The sequence below is a fragment of the Sus scrofa genome, chromosome 10 (genome assembly GCF_054392235.1).
Source record: "Sus scrofa isolate SSC_HxYL_T2T_F1_AM1 chromosome 10, Sscrofa_HxYL_maternal_Yorkshire_Landrace_v2.0, whole genome shotgun sequence".
NCBI lineage: Eukaryota > Metazoa > Chordata > Mammalia > Artiodactyla > Suidae > Sus > Sus scrofa.
In genome coordinates this window covers 11215703-11234852 of record NC_139392.1, presented here as the reverse complement: position 1 = coordinate 11234852, position 19150 = coordinate 11215703, and the positions used below count along the sequence as shown (strand labels likewise).

Here is a 19150-nt window from a genome sequence, read left to right as displayed (position 1 = left end):
ACCAAAACGACCACCAAGAGAACTAAACAACTAAGTTGGGATGACCTGAGGATTTTACAATGCCTTTTTTATAGATGGTCCTGAAACACACAGGGGAAATATTTCCAGGACTCTGACCTTGGGGTCCATATTGACCAATTATGGGGCTTAGTCAGTTGTCAAAGAAGTAACTCATCCAGTGTCCTTGCTGCCACCGTCTATAAGTGTCCAAGGTATAGTATGTCTGCCTTTCTAATCTTTTAAATGGAAATTTTCACTACTGCTAACTCTCCCTTCCCCACCCCCTCCCCACCACTGAAAATTGGGCTGAACTGGGAAACAATGTTAAATACATGTATTCTGTGCACCTCAAGAGCCGTGTTTGAATCTGACGGTGCCATTAAGAGAAAGAACCCTGGGTTTCTGAACTTAGAGTGATCATATCCTTTCTGGAATATGTTCTCTAGTTCTCTTCGTTTGAGTTGAGTGGACTTGAGGTTCTACATCAAAAGATAAATTATGTTAAGCAAGGGTTCCTCAGGAATTTTGTATGAAAATAAGTAAATGCATGTGTTAGAGCAGCCATTGGATGATGGATAACTTTTTAGTTGTGACTAATTCCAAATTTGGTAGAACACCTCTCCACAGTCTGACATATTATATTTTTACATCGTGGCTCTGGTAGATTGGCCAAATTTGTACTTATCTTAAGGCTTTTCCCAGACTCTACCCCCTGGCCAAAGCTGATCAGTCTAAAGATGAACACCAGATCTAGGCATGATCAAATGCAGTATAAAAGTCAAAAACGTGATCACTGCAATCATTCAGAATAAAAGAATATAAGATTAGGAGCAAGGAAACCCAAGCCTAGTCATAACTCTGTCAGTTTATTCAGCTTTGGACAAGTCACTTTATCCCTCTGGACCTAAGTTTCTTCATATGTAAAAAGGAGGGCTTGGTACTAAAATATCGTTATATCTCAGTGTATTTTCCATGTCATGTTAGTGACTGTCATGCAAGGAAAAAAATCATATTGTTCAGATCTGTGTTTACTGAAGTCCCTTGGCACTGAAACGTCTCAAAACATGTACTTTATTAACATGCATGGTGCATCTTCTGGAGACCTACATATGCAAAAATCCTTCTGTAATTTCTTTGCTATTAGGTTATTTTCTTCCCAAGGAGCCTTTCACAAGGCAAGGTTTCCATGGAACATGTTTTGAAAAATGTAGGGTAAGCTCTTCTCTGAGATCCTTTGATGCTCCAAGATCCCATGGCTTTCATGGTCCCCACTTTCACTGGCTCAGTGGCCCAGCCCAGCCGGGAAGAACGCATTGCATGTCGGGTCTACATAGTTTGAAATCAGTCCCTCCCTTCAGTCGGAAATCTTGTGAGGCACCCAGATGTGTGGCTTGCACGGTGCCAAACAGGCAGCTTGACTGGGTTTTTGTTCCAATCAGGCGAGCCTGTTGGCATGGAGTGGACAGAGTGCTGATTCCTGGGCCTTTTCCATTAGCCACGCAGCAGCTGCAGCCCGGGGCTGAACTGTAAGTCTGAGCTGGGCCTGTGTCCAGTAGCACTGAAGAATATGGAAAGGGAAGACAGGGTAATATATTCCCTTTTAGGATCCGAAGGACAGCAAGCTACTGCCTCTCCTTAACTATAGGAATCCTTGAGATTTTCCCTGGGATTCCAACATTTGAAGAAAATTAGAACGATCATCTCATCTGGCTACTCAGTGGATCCTTCCCTTTGTTGCTGTGTTAGACGTTTTCACTAAGAAAATGCACTAACTATAAAGCCAATTAGAGTCCCCATAAAGACCTGATAGGAAGAAAAGGCTCCTTTATTAGGGATTAAAATGGGACTCTACAGATTTCGTCTGTTGGTTTAGTTCTGTCTTCTAGGGTCATTCAGAAGGAGCCTCAACCCATCTCACACGACAACCCTGAAAACCAGTAGGGGGTCACCCCGCAGTTCTGAAGATCAGATAAAATGCCAAGGAGACTGCGTTGAACCTGCTCAATAGCATGACAGGCAAACTCAAATGTTTATATTGAGCGTGTTTACAGCCTCCCAGTACCATCTTCTCTCAAAGTCGGGGTACACAGTTTACCTAAGTCACTGCATACCTATAGCTGCAGCTAAAAATAGATGGTCAATATATGCCACGTATGTAACATAATGCTTTCCTTAGCATGTGAGTAAATATTATCATTGACCTTGAGCTGCAAGATAGGCATCCCCAAATATGTAGGCAGCAGCTGGAGTAAGATCATACACTGGCCATGAATTATTGTCTGAAGGTGAACCATATAATAAACTCGGCAATGGTCAGTGGGCGAAGCCCTCAGAGGAAAGCCTAGCAGGGGTTTATCCAGAGAGCTGTTTGATCTCTTGCCAACTTGGTCACAGATATCGATTACAGAAAATTCTCTGAGATGTGCATATCATTAACTTAGTAACATAATATTTTGGTCTCTATGGTGTTCCTTGAGTGTATAAATGTAGCTAACATGTGTTCCTGCCAATGAGAGAGATTTTTTATAAGTGAATCACCATAAAATTTGGGGAGGGGGTTTAAAGAGCATTAAAATATTTTAACTTCAGAAAAGAGACAGGCATTAATCCTTTTGAAGCTTTTTCATGAATCACTTTATATCCTAATGGACTTGGAACAATAAAACCCTGGAATGCCTATAGTTAAATTGCCACACTGCTCATTTGACTAAAACTTTCCTCAAGACCCAAAATGTCAGCAAAAGAGCAAGTTAAACCTTTCCATCATCTGGAGTTCCAGTTGTGGCTCAGCAGGTTAAGGACGCGACATAGTCTCTGTGAGGATGTGGGTTCGATCCCTGGCCTCGCTCAGTGGGTTAAGGATCCGGTGTTGCCGGAGCTGTGGTGTTAGGTCGAAGATGCAGCTCAGATCTGGTGTTGCTGTGGCTGTGGTGCAGGCCAGCAGCTGCAGCTCCAATCAACCCCTAGCCTGGAAACTTCCATATGCCACAGATGTGGCTCTAAAAAGAAGAAAAAAAAAATTCTAGAATCTTTGGTTTAACCGATTGTGTTATTTCTTCTGTTCAGAGGAGAATTGAGTGTATTTTGAGCATGTCCTGAGGGAAACTTAGGCCTCATGAGTCTTCTTCCCATTTCAGTCCGTTTAAGAGATCATCTTTCAGAGTTCTCTGGTGGCTCAGCAGGTTAAGGATACAGCACTGTCACTGCTGTGGCTGGGATGCAGCTGTGTCACAGGCTTGATCCCTGGCCCAGGAACTTCTTCGTGTCACAAACATGGCCTAAAAAAATAAAGTAAAAAAAGTAAGATCATCTTTCTCCAGATAGATGCCCAGGAGTGGGATTGCTGAATCGTATGGCAGTTCTGTTTTTAATTATTTAAGGAACTTCTATACTTTTTTACTGTTTTCCACAGTGGTTGCACCAATTTACACTCCCACCAAGAGTGTCAGAGGGTTCCCTTTTCTCCACACCCGCTCCAGCATTTATTGTTTGTAGACGTTTTGATGATGGCCATTCTGACTGGTGTGAGGTGGTACTTCGTTGTAATTTGCATTTCTCTAATAATTAGCGATGTTGAGCATCTTTTCATGTGCTTTTTGGAGATCTGTCTGTCTTTGGAGAAATGTCTGTTTTGATCTTCTGCCCATTTTTTTGGTTGGATTGTTTGTGTACTTGATATAGAGCCACATGAACTGTTTGTATATTTTTGGAGATGAACCCTTTGTCGGTCACTTTGTTTGCAAATATTTTCTCCCATTCTTTGGGTTGTCTTTTCATTCTGTTTCTGGCTTCCTTTGCTTTGCAAAAAGTTCTACGTTTAATTGGGTCCCGTTTGGTTTGTTGTTGTTGTTGTTGTTGTTTTCATTACTCTAGGAGGTGGATCCAAAAAAATATTGCTGAGGTTTATGTCCAAGAGTGTTTTCCTCTAAGTTTTATTGTATCCAGCCTTCCGTTTAGGTCTTTAATACATTTTGAGTTTACTTCTGTGTAGAGAATGTTCTAATTTCATTTTTTTACATGTAACTGTCCAGTTTTCCCGGCACCCTTTATTGAAGACACTGTCTTTTCTCCACTGTATACTCTCTAGCAACCCTAATCCTGGGCATCTATCCAAGAAAACCATAATTTGAAAAGATACATGCATCCCAGAGTTCCTTGCAGCCCTATTTACAATAGCCAAGACATGAACAACTGAAATGTCCATCAACAAAAAATGTTTCCCTGGTGATGAGAACTCTTAGGATTTATTTTCTCAAAAACTTTCACATATAACATACAGCAGTGTTAATTATCTTAATTGTGTTATATATTATTATTAGCACCAAGTCCTGACAAGCCATCCAATCATATTGTCTGTTGTATCCCTAGTACTTATGTATCTTAAACTGGAATTCTGTACCTTTTGACCTCCTCATCCAATCCCCTCTCCCCCAGGCCCCCATCTCAGGTAACCACAAATCTGATGTCTTTTTTATGATTTTGTTGGTTTATTTGTTTGACTTTGCAATATAACTGACCTACTTTCTGTGTTAGTTCATGGTACACAGCATAGTGATTCAGTATTTATTTTTCTTTCTTTCTTTTTTTTTTGGTCTTTTCATCTTTTTAGGGCTGCACCTGCGGCACATGGAGGTTCCCAGGCTAGGGGTCTCATCGGATCTGTAGCCACCAGCCTCCACCACAGCCGCAGCAACGCCAGATCCGAGCCTTGTCTTCGACCTACACCACTGCTCGTGGCAACGCCGGATCCTTAACCCCCTGAGCAAGGCCAGGGATCAAACCTGCAACCTCATGGTTCCTAGTTGGATTCGTTAACCACTGCACCACGACGGAAACTCCCTGATTCAGTATTTCTATACCTTTCAAAATGTCACTATGATAAGTCTAGTTGCTCTCTGTCACCATACAAGGATGTGCAATTTCTGGAGTTCCCGTCATGGCTTAGTGGTTAACAAACCCATCTGGCATTCATGAGGATGTGAGTTCGATCCCTGGCCTCAATCAGTGGGTTGAGGATCTGGCATTGCTGTGAGCTGAGGTGTAGGTTGCAAATGTGGCTCAGATCTGGCATTGCTGTGGCTGTGGTGTAGGCCGGCAGCTACAGCTCCAATTTGAACCCTAGCCTGGGAACCTCCATATGCCTCAGGTGCAGCGCTAAAAAGACCAAAAAAAAAAGATATGCATTTTCAGTATCCTTTTTTGTACCTAACACAAGCTTCGCTTCACAGTTACCTTCTGGTTGATGGATTACCTCTACTTGTGGCCCTACCCTCCCTTTTCGTTCAGCCTGGTGGCAGCACAGGGAAACTGTGGATGGTTGGGAAACGACAGCAACCACCTGTCCCGCTGGAGTCCTGAAATCAGGGCCGGGGGTGAGGGTGAGAAGGAAGAGGAGGCTTTTAACCAAGCCTCAGGCAATTCCATTTCCTGTGAAGAGAATCACAGACAGAGCAGACAGCACCTTCAGCCTCGGTCACAACAGTGGCGCTCTGATGTGTTCCTTTTGTTTCTTTTTGCTTTTTCGGACCATGAGCAGTGGAGGAAGAACTTTGGACAGACTTCTACGCTTCCCACCCTCTGACACCTGTAGAAAATCGTCATTCTAGTCCAGAGGTGAGCCGTGACTCAAAGAGGGCCTGACTCAAGGTACATGTGTGTGGGAGCTTTGGGATACATGCCTCAATTTTCCATTTTTGCAGATTTTCCTACTCTCCCATAATCGTTAACTTAAATTCTTATTTATGAGATGCAGTCTCAATGAAATGCCATTTTCCAGGCCTGTGTTTAAGAGAATCGATGTAAATGGTACTACTTGAAATTGCAAAACATGTCTTCTATTGAATTCTGTTTTGTATTAGAGAAGAGAGAAGATTCTGTGTAAAATTAAAAAGCTTGATCAGACCTTGATCAGACTTTTGGGAAAATTAGCTGGTTTGGGGTGAAGTATCCGTGTAGTTCTCTAATTTGCCTTTTCACCACTTGCCTTTCTTCCACCTTCACTGATCTTCACTCCTTCAACCCTTCCAATTGTCTCACTGCATAACCCTATTTTGAGATTGCTTCCTTCCCTTTAAATCCCAGGCCCCGCCCATACACACTATCCAACCAGACCTTCAATGGGACTCAGCACTCAACAGTCATTTGTTGTGTTTTTGTTTGTTTGTTTTGTTTTTTGTATTTTTAGGGCTGCACCCTGAGGCATATGGAAGCTCCCAGGGTAGTGCTCGAATCAGAGCTGTAGCTGCCGGCCTACCCCACAGCCACAGCAATTCGGGATCTGAGCTGTGTTTGCAACCTACACCACAGCTCACGGCAACGCCGGATCCTTAACCCACTCAGCGAGGCCAGGGATCAAACCTGTGTCCTCATGGACGCTAGCCAGATTCCTTTCCACGGAGCCACGACAGGAACTCCTCAACAGTTCTTTCAACCTGTTCCTCCGTAAACCTCCGCCAAATTCCGCTGAGGATTCTTACTCTTGATTCGGTCAAATCATTCTCTACTTCATTCCCTATCCCTAAACTGCTAAACATAACTGCTTCACGCTGGACATACATATGCCACCCCCTGTATCGACTCCCCATGCTCCTAAATCATCAGCACAACCCAGCAGTCCTTCACTAGTCCTCTGGCCGTTCTCTTTCCCCACTTCTTCACTGTGACATTTATAATCCTTCGTGTGCTTCTCGGAGTGGAAACGTCATACGTCTCCTTCCTTGACAAGTGATGGGAGGTTCTTTTGTACGCTAGAGCTTAAATCCTTAAATCCATGGCTTAGACACCTACAAGGTTGTGTTTCCTCCTGTTCATGGCAGGATTTTCCTTTCTGATTTCCTCAGCCTGGGTTCCGAAGAAAAATGGACCCTTGCCTTTGCTTAGGCCCCATCTTTCCATCTGTACACCTGCATCCTTCCCCATCTCTTTAAAACTGAGGACAGCCATTGGGTATCTCCTCTCCTTTGTTTTCACTCCATCGTCTCGGCTTCTCCTTTCTCCATCACTTATAAATACGCTCAAAAGTCTTTATAAAATATAAACTCATAAATTTTGTGTCCCCCTCAAGACAACTTAAGCTTCTCATCGTAAGTTCTTCTCAACTTACAAGAACAGTCTACCCTGTTTCCCCTTTTAGCTTCTTTTCTTTTCAGTTTACTTTTTTAAAACACTCTATTCAAGTGCACCTATGGAAAGTACTCAAATCCTAAAGTGTACAGCTTGATGAATTTTCATAAACAAATCTCCACCGACATGGAGAAGTGCCTTTTGTTGCTAGTGCTAAGTCACTACGACTCAGCTTTCAACCTCTTTTTAAAATAATTATTTTTAATTTTTTTTAATTATGAAAAGCAATATAAATAGAGAAACGTGAACAAAATATAAATGTCTAATCTGAGGAAGCATTATAAAGTGAATTACTGTGTAAAGAATCCAGGTAAAGAACTGAGATACTGACGGCTCCCCAGAAACAATTCAGACCCACTTCCCACTCACCTGTCCTAGTCACAAGCCATCTAGGGGGCTCAGTGCCTCTGGCTTTTGCAATAACCGCTTTTTGCTTGTCTTTGTAGTATTACTGCATATGTATTCACCCATAAATTATATAGTTTAATCTTGTTCTTTTTATAAGTTGAATCATGTGCTGCATGTATTAGGAAACTGATTTCCTTTGCTCAGTAAAAATGATGTTTAAAGATTTATCTCTTGGGGTAAAGTATTCATGATTTTTTTTTTCCATACAGTGTCTTATAATTCTAAGCACACATTTCTTCTTCTATTTTTCTTTCTTTTTATGGCTGCACCTGCGGCATATGGAAGTTCCCAGGCTAGGGGTCAAGTCAGAGCTGCAGCCACAGCCACAGCAATGCCGGACACAAGCCGCCTCTGCGACCTATGCCCCAGCTTGTGGCAACGCTGGATCCTTAACCCGGGGATCACACCCCCATCCTCGTGGACACCATGTTGGCTTAGACCTGCTGAGCCACAATGGGAACTCTCAAGCACACATGTCTATAGGGTACAGAACTGGAAGTAAAATTGCTAAGGCATGAGTATATACATTTTTGAATCTACTGAAAAATGGTAACTGTTTCCCAGTGGACTGATCAGCTAACGTTGCCCCAGCAGAATGGGTGGCTCCACATTCTTACCAGCTGACATTCTCAGATTTTTCTTGGGTTATTGTTTAGCCACTCTAATTGGCGTTTAATTTCTTGTGAAGTCTGTGTCTCTGGTCCTTCTCTGTGTTTCATAGGTTTGCTCTTTGTGGTACATCTTTTGCTTATAGTTTTGTTTTACTTCTTTGTATATTCCAGATACGATTCCTTTGTTGGTCACATGTATGGAGTATGCGATTTTCTGTGGTTTCCCATTTCATTTTCTTTATATCCTTTGCTAAGCACATTTTTCATATTTTTAATATCATAAATGTATTCAATTTTTCTTTATGGTCTGTAGGTTTTGTATCTTGTTTAGGATATCATTTTCTGGCCACATATCATGAAAACTATCCCTGGTATTATCTTGTAAAAGAATTCTTGTTTTATTTTTATGTTTGGATTTATAATCCCCTTATAGTTCTCTGTTGCACATATATGAAACAAATTCCAATTTCTCTTGTTTTACGTGATAAGGCATGAATTCATTATTTTCCAGATGGCTTCCCCTTGTTCAAGTACCATTTAATAGATCATCTATCCTTTTTTCCCACTGATACATGATACATATTCTATACTCCATCTTTACTCTATACTGAATCCCTATGCATTTAAATTTATTTCTGGAATTCCATTTCTCTGTCTCCTCATGTGCCAGCACGCTCTTGTTTAATTGCTGAAAATTTTAATAATTTTAAAATATCTGGGAGCTTCATTGTGGCAGAGTGGAAACAAATCTGACTGGTATCCATGAGGATGTGGGTTCAATCCCTGACCTTGCTCAGTGGGTTGGGGATCCGGCGTTGCCATGAGCTGTGGTGTATGTTGCAGATGCTGCTCGGATCTGGCATTAACTGTGGCTGTGGTGTAAGCTGGCAGCTGCAGCTCTGATTTGGCCCCTAGCCCGGGAACCTCCCTCTATATGCTGCGGGTATGGCCCTTAAAAAAAAAAAAAATGTATATGTATATATCCATTGGGCTATCTCTTCAAATATACTCTTCATTTCTAAAATTTTTCCTTTTAAATTTGTATATGAATTTTAAAATTAGTTTCACAGGAAAAATATTTTGTTATTTTTATTGGAATCAAGTTATATTTATATATTCATTTAGGGAGAACTTACAATTTTATGTTAGGTTTTCCCATCCAAGAACATAATACACTTCTCTATTTGTCTAAGACTTCCTTTCTCCATAGGTAGCATTTTAACATTTTCTTCATATAGACTTTGGGCCTTTCTCGTTAAGCATATTTCTGAGTATTACCTTACTAGTTTTCTTTCTTAAAGAGACGAATTACATAGTATAACAATTAAAACCACAGCCTGTGAATTAAGACTCCTACACTCCAAATGTCGGTTTGCCCCTTATGAGCTGTATAAACACAAGTGAGTCGCTTAAGTTCTCTCTTTGCGTCCACTCTCTCATCTGTAAAAACACAGTTATTATGAAGATGAAATGAAGTTGGCCTATATAAAGCGCTTAGAATAGTGCCTAGCACATAATATTCAGTCGTCATCAATAATAGCATTCAATCAATATTGGCTCTTATTATTGCTGCTGTAGGTTACTTTTTCTCCCTTCCTTCCTTCCTTCCTGCCTGCCTTCCTTCCTTCCTTCCTTCCTTCCTTCCTTCCTTCCTTCCTTCCTTCCTTCCTTTCTTTTAGGGCTGCAGCCATGGCATATGGAGGTTCCCAGGCTAAGGGGCCAAATTGGAGTTGTAGACACTGGCCTACACCACAGCCACAGCAACACCAGATCTGAGCTCATCTATGACCTAAACCACAGCTCACGATAACACCCAATCCTTAACCCACTGAGCAAGGCCAAGGATCGAACCCATGTCCTCATGGATACTAGTCAAATTTGTTTCTGCTGAGCCACTATGGGAACTCCAATGATTGTCTTTTCTTTTAAATCTTCTAATTCTTTCTTGTTGATATAAACAGAAACTATTGGTTTCTGTATCCATTGTGTACCTATCCAGCTTATTAAATTCTCTTACCGTCTTCAATCATATTTTCAAATGCTTTTCTAAGGATATAATCATATAGTCTTCAGGTAATACTTCCTTTTCAATTTTTATATTCAGATTTCTTTCTCTTTTCTATTTACATTGACTAATACTTCCAGGAAAATATTTAAAACTTTAAAATATGGAAATAAAAATCACAGCCTTTCTTCTCTTAGACTCTGAGAGTGCAGTTTCTCTTGGCAATCTGCTTATAGTTCTGAGCGGACTTTTTTCACACCCTTTGCTGGATCTTCTTCCCATGGATGTTCTTGAATGTGGGAGCCTCTTGGCTTTCCTTGACCACTGCTTCTCACTATACATATCCTTGAATAATCTTATCCAAATTTCAATTGGTATTTATAATATAATGGCTCGTGCATTTCCATCCTAGTTATACTCCCTATGACTTTTAAGAATGTGTATTAAATTATAGTCGATTTCCAGTCTTGTGTCAATTTCTGCTGTACAGCGTAGTGACTAGTCATAAATACATATATATGTACATATATACACACATACACACACATATGTATATACATTATTTTTCTCATACCGTCTTCCAACATGTTGGTTCCCAAGAGACTGGATATAGTTCTCTGTGCTGTATGTAAAACTTCATTGCTTACCCATTCTCAGTGTAATAGTTTGTATCTACTAGTCCCATCCATCCCACTCCCTTCCCCCTCCCCCGTACAACTTTAGATCTAAATATCCAGCTACCCATTGTCATTTCCATCGTAATCTCATAAGTACTTAAAATCAACATGTTCAAAATTGAATCATCCTTACGCACATGCACACACACACACACACACACACACACACACACACACACACACTTTTCTTTATGGCAACCATATAAATATGGTAACTAGCGCTAGAAACATAGGTTTTATCCTCCAAGCATCCTTTCTCCCATAGTTTAAGCCCCATTAGCCACTCAGTTCTGTAGCTCTTACCCTTCAAGGTCATGCCTTCTCCTCCTGCTGAAGTTTTCATTTCCTTTTTCTGGTACAATCGCCGTAGGCTTTACTCCTCGGGAGGCAGACTCTCTGTCACAGTGTGCTTGGAATGCAGAGTTTTCCCAGGATGAAGAAAACCAGGCAAGTCCCAGGCAGATGGGGCTGTGTTGGTCACCCTACGGCCCAGTCTTCAGTATCATCCTCTTTGAGCGACGAAAGCCAAACGCGTGTTATGGACCTTCTCCCCAGGAAGAGTATGCGGGCACATATCTCTTGCATATGGTTGTAGGAGTTTCACAGATCCTCTGGGTCTATAGGTTAAATGATCACAACTTTGAAAGCTTCAAATCTGAATTTTTGCTCACCCTCCAAATGGCTACCAGAAGGAGCTTTCTAAAAATCTGATAATGTTGTTTTCCTTCTAAATGTGCTGTGAGGGCCTCCCATTCCCTACCGGGTGAGCTGCACTCAGCAGTGACGTTCTGTAGCACACATAAAAGACCCACTTATCCCTCCATGCCCTGTATCCATTCGTGGATACAAAATCTGGATGCTCAAGTCCCTTGTATAAAATGAGGCAGTACCGGCATAGAACCTGTACACATCCTCCCATATACTTTAAATGATTTCTAGATTACTCATCACACAAATGCTATGTAAATAGTCACCAGTGCACGGCTAGTTCCTGTTTTGGGTTTTGGAAATTTTTAGAATTAAGAAAAAAATGTTTTTGAACTTTGGTTGATGGAATCTGCAGATGCAGAGCCCCCAAATGTGGAGAGTGATTGTATTTTGTGACCTGGGACCTGTCTTCATTTATCAATATACCTCCTAGGACTCGGTTGCTCATACCCACTCTTGTCATAGCGAATGACTGACGGTTTCCTGCAGGCGCCAAGCAGCTCCGCGCCCAAGTGTTTCAGACCCTGTTCACCCTGTTGAGTGTTATACCTCCCTCACCGTTACCATAGTTCCTTTAAAATACTTACTCCTTCTTAGGAAACTAATTCAGGGACCTTCCCTTCCCTGAAACAGTCCCCTCTCAAATCCTCCTGATCATTTAATTGTGTCTCTTTCAGTTTCATCCCTGGAGTTGGTGCACAGTGGTTATAACACTTACCATCTATGGAAAATTAACTTTTATAGGCCTTTCCTCTGAATACATCAAGATCGTGGAGCAGGGCAGTATTGTTACTGTATCTACTTTACATCACTAGCACCAAACACAATGCCTAACACATTCCAGACAAGCAAGAAATAATTATTGGGGGAGTTCCTGTCGTGGCTCAATGGAAACAAACATGACCAGCATCCATGAGGAGGCAAGTTTGATTCCTGGCCTTGCTCAGTGGGTAAAGGATCCGGTGTTGCTGTGAGCTGTGGTGTGGGTTGCAGATGCAGACGCGGCTCAGCTCCCAAGTTGCTGTGGTTGTGGTGAAGGCCGGCAGCTGCAGCTCTGATTTGACCCTTAGCCTAGGAACTCTCATATGCCTCGGGTGACCCTAAAAAAAACACAAACAAACAAACAAAGACATAATTGTTGGAAAAACGAGTGAACAAAACTGGCAGGAATACAAGAATCATCTTACTCTTGGAAAGGCGATTAATAGCAATAATCTATACCTCATTACTTTAAATCGTGTGTACCTTTAATTATGATTGTGTGAATTAACTAAATGTAATTTTCTCATTAACATAGTGGCCTGTGACACCCTATGCCTCTGTTTTCAGCATTCTACAATTTAGGAAGGAAACATGCAATAAGGAATTCAAACTGGTGCTTTAAATATTGCAGTCGAGCCTTCCCTAGAGGTTTCATACTAGACTGGCTCAGAAAGCCTATCCAGAGTAATTTGTGAGAGACTGGGAAGCTCATAGCAAGAAAAAAAGAAAGTCATTTCCAGGACTAAAGAATTGCATTAATCGGGGATATAACAGTCATCTTTGCAATAATTTTCTGAGTTTCCTACTTTGTCAGAATTTAAATCCTTAGCTAGGAATTGATCAGAGTGTTTTTAGACATTTTGGAACATCCTTTTTGTACCATTTAAAAAGCAAAGTAAACTCATGTAGGTGAAAATGCCCAAATTTGTGTGTAACTTTAACCAAAATCACACCACTCTTATTGGGTTTCATGATTTCCAATGCCTTGCTAACATGCAATTCATCAAATGCAAATAAAACTAAATTTGCAACTTTATAATTTGGATGAGCTCACAGTTTACTCTAGTTTCATTCTGGGGGGCACTGTTAGGCTTCACTAATGAGCTCTATATGCTGGTTGCTCTTTGTTGTTTGCGTACACCTCCAAAATGCTAACAAACAAAGTTGGAAAGTAAAACAGCTAATTAACTGCTCCGTTTTATTCCATGATGAGACATGCCTTGCTGCAGGTGCGGGCTGGCAGTACGCAGGGTGACGACTTGGCTGTCCAGGGGGTCGTTGGGAAATATTACTGCTCATCAGAGTGGGAAGCAGCTGAGGAAGGAGTGATCTTAAGAAAGAATTGAGGACTTCCTTGGTGGCTCCGTGGGTTAAGGATCCAGTGCTGTCACTGCTGTGGTCTGGGTTTGATCCCTGGCCCCAGGAACTTCTGCATTCCATGAGCATGGCCCAAAAAAAGCAAAGGAAATAGAAAGAGTTGAAAGGAAATTAGCTGCTCTATGGCAAATGCAAGTAAGCAAGATACAGATGAAGAAACCCTTGTAGGAAAGCCCCATGTCAAGAAGCAAGAAGAGCTTTGGGATCAAGGGCCCGAGAAGTCTGGTAGGTAGAAGGAGGACTGAGTCACGTCAAGACTAAAGTCATTCATTTGAATGTTAGTTGACTGAAACTCAGTCTTTACTCCCTTTTGTGTTGTCACAAACTCGGAAATCGCAGGGAGAGTGTGCTGGGTAACCCACTGCCTATGTCCAAGTTGCACTGTCTGCTTGGGCAGATGTCAAGGGGTCAGCCTGCAATGGGAGGGGGCCGGGGATGGGTTCACCCTCCTCCTCTCTCTGCTCACTTCCCACTGTTGTGCTCACTCTTCTAGGCTCTTCAGTTCTGCTGCAGCAGAAGGGAAACGAGAACAAAGAATAGGCTGATCTCTTCTTGAGCTAGAGGGCTTCAAGTGCTCTATCGGGCAGCTGGTTAAAATGTCGCTCTAGGAGTTCCCATTGGGGCTCAGGAACTGTTAAGTCAGGGTTCTGTTAAGAACCTGACTAGTGTCCATGAGGATGCGGGTTTGATCCCTGGCCTTGCTCAGTGGGTTAAGGATCTGGTGTTGCCATTTGAGCTGTAGTGTAGGTCGCAGATGAGGCTTGGATCCCGTGTTGGTGTGGCTGTGGTGAAGGCCGGCAGCTGTAGCTCCAATTCGACCTCTAGCCTGAGAACTTCCATATGCTGCTGGTATGACAGTAAAAAGAAAAAAAAAAAAAAAGGCATCCTGAAGTTCTCCTGTGGCACAGTGGGTAAAGGATCTGGCACTGTCACTGCAGTGGCTTAGGTCATTGCTGTGGTGTGGGTTTGATCCATGGCCTAGGAACTTCTATATGCCAGGGGTGTGGAATAAAAAAAAAAAAATGCACACTAAAATATTGTCCTGGAGGATAATTTTGGCTAACCTTCTCTCATGGGAGGCTTCTGTGGACTCTGAGAATTCTGCCCTTCTGCTGACCCAGGAAGTGGTATCTCCACTGTGGGTGATCACCAGCCACTCTCACTTTCTGTCTGAGGATACCCCGTTCAGGCTGATGCCTGTCTCCTTGCCAACCATTTTGATTAGGAACCACACAGGATCTGTCTCCCGTGTCCCTGCCTTTCTCCAACAGGGGAGCATTTATGGCTTCCTTGCCCAGACAGACTCTGAGAGGAAGCCTGATTGCCACACTGTCATACTGTTGATTCCACCAATGGAATAGCTGGCTGGTAGAACACAGACTCCATTCTACGCTGAATTCATCTTTCTTGTACATAAATCAGACAGCAGTCTTGTGTCTCCCAGCACAACACAGCACAACACAGCATGTGCCGCAAGCCTGAGTGCACCCATTGAAGCCCTTTCTCTGTGCTTAAGGCAAAAGGCCGCACCTGCCATGTCTCCTTTACAGAGGGAAGATAAAGACTCTGGTATAGCAGCTGGTTCTCTCTGCTGTAACGTCTCTTTAAATCTTCTCTCTGCCCCATCTTTATATTCTTGAACGTGTTGAAGCTTCCGAAAAATGTCACGGATTCTGGGGGGTTGTTCCTTTATTAATCTGCCTGCAGTGAGAGGTGATCTGTCTGACACTCACTTTGGTGTCTTGATCGCCATCAGAAAGCCTTCCAGTCTACCTCCCTGGTCCTTATCTTTCTGTAACCAGCAGCTCTAAAACCCGATTGCATATTAGAATCACCAGCAAAGCTTTTAAAAATATGGATGTTGGCCACACCCCTCCCTCAGCCAGATTCTGATTTATTTGATCCAGGTGAACATTTGTATCTTTAATAAAAGCTCTTGGTGATTTTAATGTGCAAACAGGTATGAGAAGGACCGATACAAGCAAATGACAACAACTTTGGATGGAGTGGTTCTGTATCAGTTTTTTTCCTCTATATTTATGGGCACAACTCTTAGGCTAATTGTTCTCAAAATTATTCCTAATAATAAATTAATTTTTAAAAAAATCTCCCAAGTGAATTTTATCAAGGACTTGCTGTATTTATACAAGGATTAGTTTTTGTACCAATTTTAACTCTGATGATCAACATGCTTTTAACTATTTTCAGTCAACCAAAGTGGAAATCACATTATTAGTTGTTGATCATTTGTATTTATCAGTACATAGTAGGGCTCCCATGTTTGAATATTTCTTCTCTGTGGAGTATTTACATATACATTTCCTCATAATTTGGAGCATTTTAAAGCAATGCAAAAAATACCTCAAGGAGAGAAGGAGAGCTGAAGAGATCAATAATAAATAATTTGTTATTTTTTTTTAAAAAAAGGTCATCCAAAGCAAGAAATGTACATAAAATGAGTGAAAGAAACACATTTCTGTCAGTTTTACCATGTTTAAAGTACATTTTCCAAAGAGAGTAAAATGGTCTTCTGACATTTGCACTCCTGGAAGTCTTTGAGATTTTTCATAAAATTTTTCCTGTGTTGAAAATCAGAAGGCTCTCATGTACAGAGCTGAGCCCAATTGTCTAGTATTAGCCCACCTTAGAGCCAAGTGCCTTTAATGACCAATTTTAACTTTAAAGGAAAAAGAAACCTATTGATGATTGTTTTTCTGAACAGTGTTGATATTCTCAGGCTTCATTAAAACCAAAAAATAAATTCAATACGCCAATTCTCTGCCTCCTGGGGCAAAACCCTTTTAAACCAGCAATTCTGCTTCTAGGAATTCATCCTACAGATGCAATCAAGCATCTCCCACAAAAATGGTCAACTAATATTTGGCATGGGAGGCAATTATTCTCAAAAGGGAAATAATAGTCTCTTTAATAGATGGTACTGGGAAAACTGAATAACTGCATGCAGAAAAAGGAATGTGGACCCCTGTCTTACTACCACTCACAAAAATTAACTTAAAATGGATTCATGATGTAAATGAAGACCTGAAATTGTAAAACTCCCACTAATAAAGGCAGGGAAACATATCCTTCAGAATGACCTTGGCAATAATATTTTGATTGTAAAACCAAAACCACAAGCGACAAAGGCAAAAATAAATAAATGGGACTACATCAAATTCTAAAAACTTCTACACAGCAAAGGAAATCATCAATGAAATGAAGAGGCAACTTACAGAGTCGGAGAAATATTTGCAAATCATATATCTGATGTGAAGCTAATATCCAACATATATAAAGAATTCACACAACCCAATAACAACATGACAAAACCCCAAACAATCCAATTAAAAAATGGACAGAGGAATTATTTGTGCATGACAGGAAGCATCTTATACCTGTTTCAGCAAACCTGTGGGCTCAAAAGGTTATCGAATTCCATCTAGAACATTCCTTAGCACTGAAGAAGAGAAATCCATTTCAACTGGGCAGTCATGGGTTTGACTTAGGTAGGAGGCTAAAGGGAAAATGTTTTTCTAAGAAGCATTCAAAAGTGTTTGCCCAGTCTTAAATGTGAAATTGATCTTGATTACAAAAACTTCAGATTCTTAAAACATAGATTCTTTTATAGGAATAAAAGTAATAATGACAACACGTTATTCTAATTGCCTCAGAAAAGATTGTTTCTCTACTTCCCAGGATACGGTTTATTACATCGTTTGCGTTTAATAAGCATTTGCTGAAACTATGACCAAAACACTATCTTTGACTTTTTTATTGAAGTATAATTGATTTGCAATGTTGTTTTCTTTTCTGGTATGTATAGCAAAGTGATTCAATTATTAATGTAAATGTATATATTCTTACTCATATTATTTTCCACTATGGTTTATTAGAGGATATTGGCTATAGTTCCCTGTGTGATATCATAGGTCCTTGTTGTTTGTCTAGTTTATATATAGTAGTTTGTATCTGTTAATCCAAGACTCCTAATTTATCTTTCTCCCCTCCTTCATCTTTGGTAACCATAAGTTTGTTTCCTGTGTCTGTGAGTCTGAAAATACCATCATTGGAATAGGAAGAAAATGTTGATTTTTTGGAGTGTTTTAGAGTTCGATCCTTCTCCTTATAAGACCTCCTCCTCAGTCAGTTCTGTGTGAAATGTAGCAGTGGGGATAATAACTTTATTAAGGGGGAGATATATTGGGGAAGGTAAATCTGAATCATTAAGAAAAATTTCTCGACAAACAAAAGAAATAAAAGGCATCCATATAGGAAGAGAAGAGATAAAACTGACACTGTATGCAGATGACATGATATTATACGTAGAAAACCCTAAGGACTCAACCCAAAAACTACTTGAACTGAGTAATAAATTCAGCAAAGTAGCAGGATATAAGATTAACATTCAGAAGTCAGTTGCATTTCTGTATACCAGCAATGAAATATTAGAAAAGGAATACAAAAATACAATACCTTTTAAAATTGTACCTCAAAAAATCAAATACCTAGGAATACACCTGACCAAAGAGGTAAAGGACTTACATAATGAGAACTATAAAACTTTAATCAAAGAAATTAAAGAAGATGTAAAGAAATGGAAAGATATTCCATGTTCATGGACTGGAAAAATCAATATTGTAAAAATGGCCATACTACCCAAAGCAATCTACAGATTCAATGCAATCCCTATCAAATTACCTATGACATTTTTCACAGAACTAGAACAAACAGTCCAAAAATTTATATGAAACAACAAAAGGCCCAGAATTGCCAAAGCAATCCTGAGAAACAAAAACCAAGCAGGAGGCATAACTCTCCCAGACTTCAAAAAATATTACAAAGCCACAGTCATCAAAACAGTGTGGTACTGGTATCAAAACAGACAGACAGAACAATGGAACAGAATAGAGAACCGGGAGATAAACCCTGACATCTATGGTCAATTAATCTTTGACAAGGGAGGCAAGAACATAAAATGGGAAAAAAAAGTCTATTCAGCAAGCATTGCTGGGAAACCTGGACAGCTGCATACAAAGCAATGAAATTAGAACACACCCTCACACCATGCACAAAAATAAAGTCAAAATGGCTGAAAGACTTAAATTTACGACAGGACACCATCAAACTCCTAGAAGAGAACATAGGCAAAACACTCTCTGACATCAACATCATGAATATTTTCTCAGGTCAGTCTCCCAAAGCAATAGAAGTAAGAGCAAAAATAAACCCATGGGACCTAATCAAACTGAAAAGCTTTTGCACAGCAAAGGAAACCCAAAAGAAAACAAAAAGACAACTTACAGAATGGGAGAAAATAGTTTCAAATGATGCAACAGACAAGGGCTTAATCTCTAGAATATATAAGCAACTTATACAACCCAACAGCAAAAAAGCCAATCAATCAATGAAAAAATGGGCAAAAGACCTGAATAGACATTTCTCCAAGGAAGATATACAGATGGCCAGCAAACACATGAAAA

General features: G+C 40.7%; 1 protein-coding gene across 50 annotated transcripts in view; it reads left to right on the top strand.

Annotated features, from left to right (window-relative positions):
* LOC102164422 (uncharacterized) overlaps positions 1-19150 on the top strand; it is a 412252-nt gene that overhangs the window by 226537 nt on the left and 166565 nt on the right. For 40 of the 50 annotated variants that reach the window (XM_084979136.1, XM_084979139.1, XM_084979129.1 and 37 more), the window contains one exon: positions 5537-5613. The exons of 1 other annotated variant lie outside the window; for it this stretch is intronic. In XM_084979136.1, coding sequence (XP_084835262.1) covers positions 5537-5613 — 77 coding nt within the window. Of the gene's footprint in view, positions 1-5536; positions 5647-19150 lie in introns of all 50 variants that reach the window. 9 more of the 50 variants (XM_084979113.1, XM_084979130.1, XM_084979131.1 and 6 more) reach the window with 1 other exon arrangement.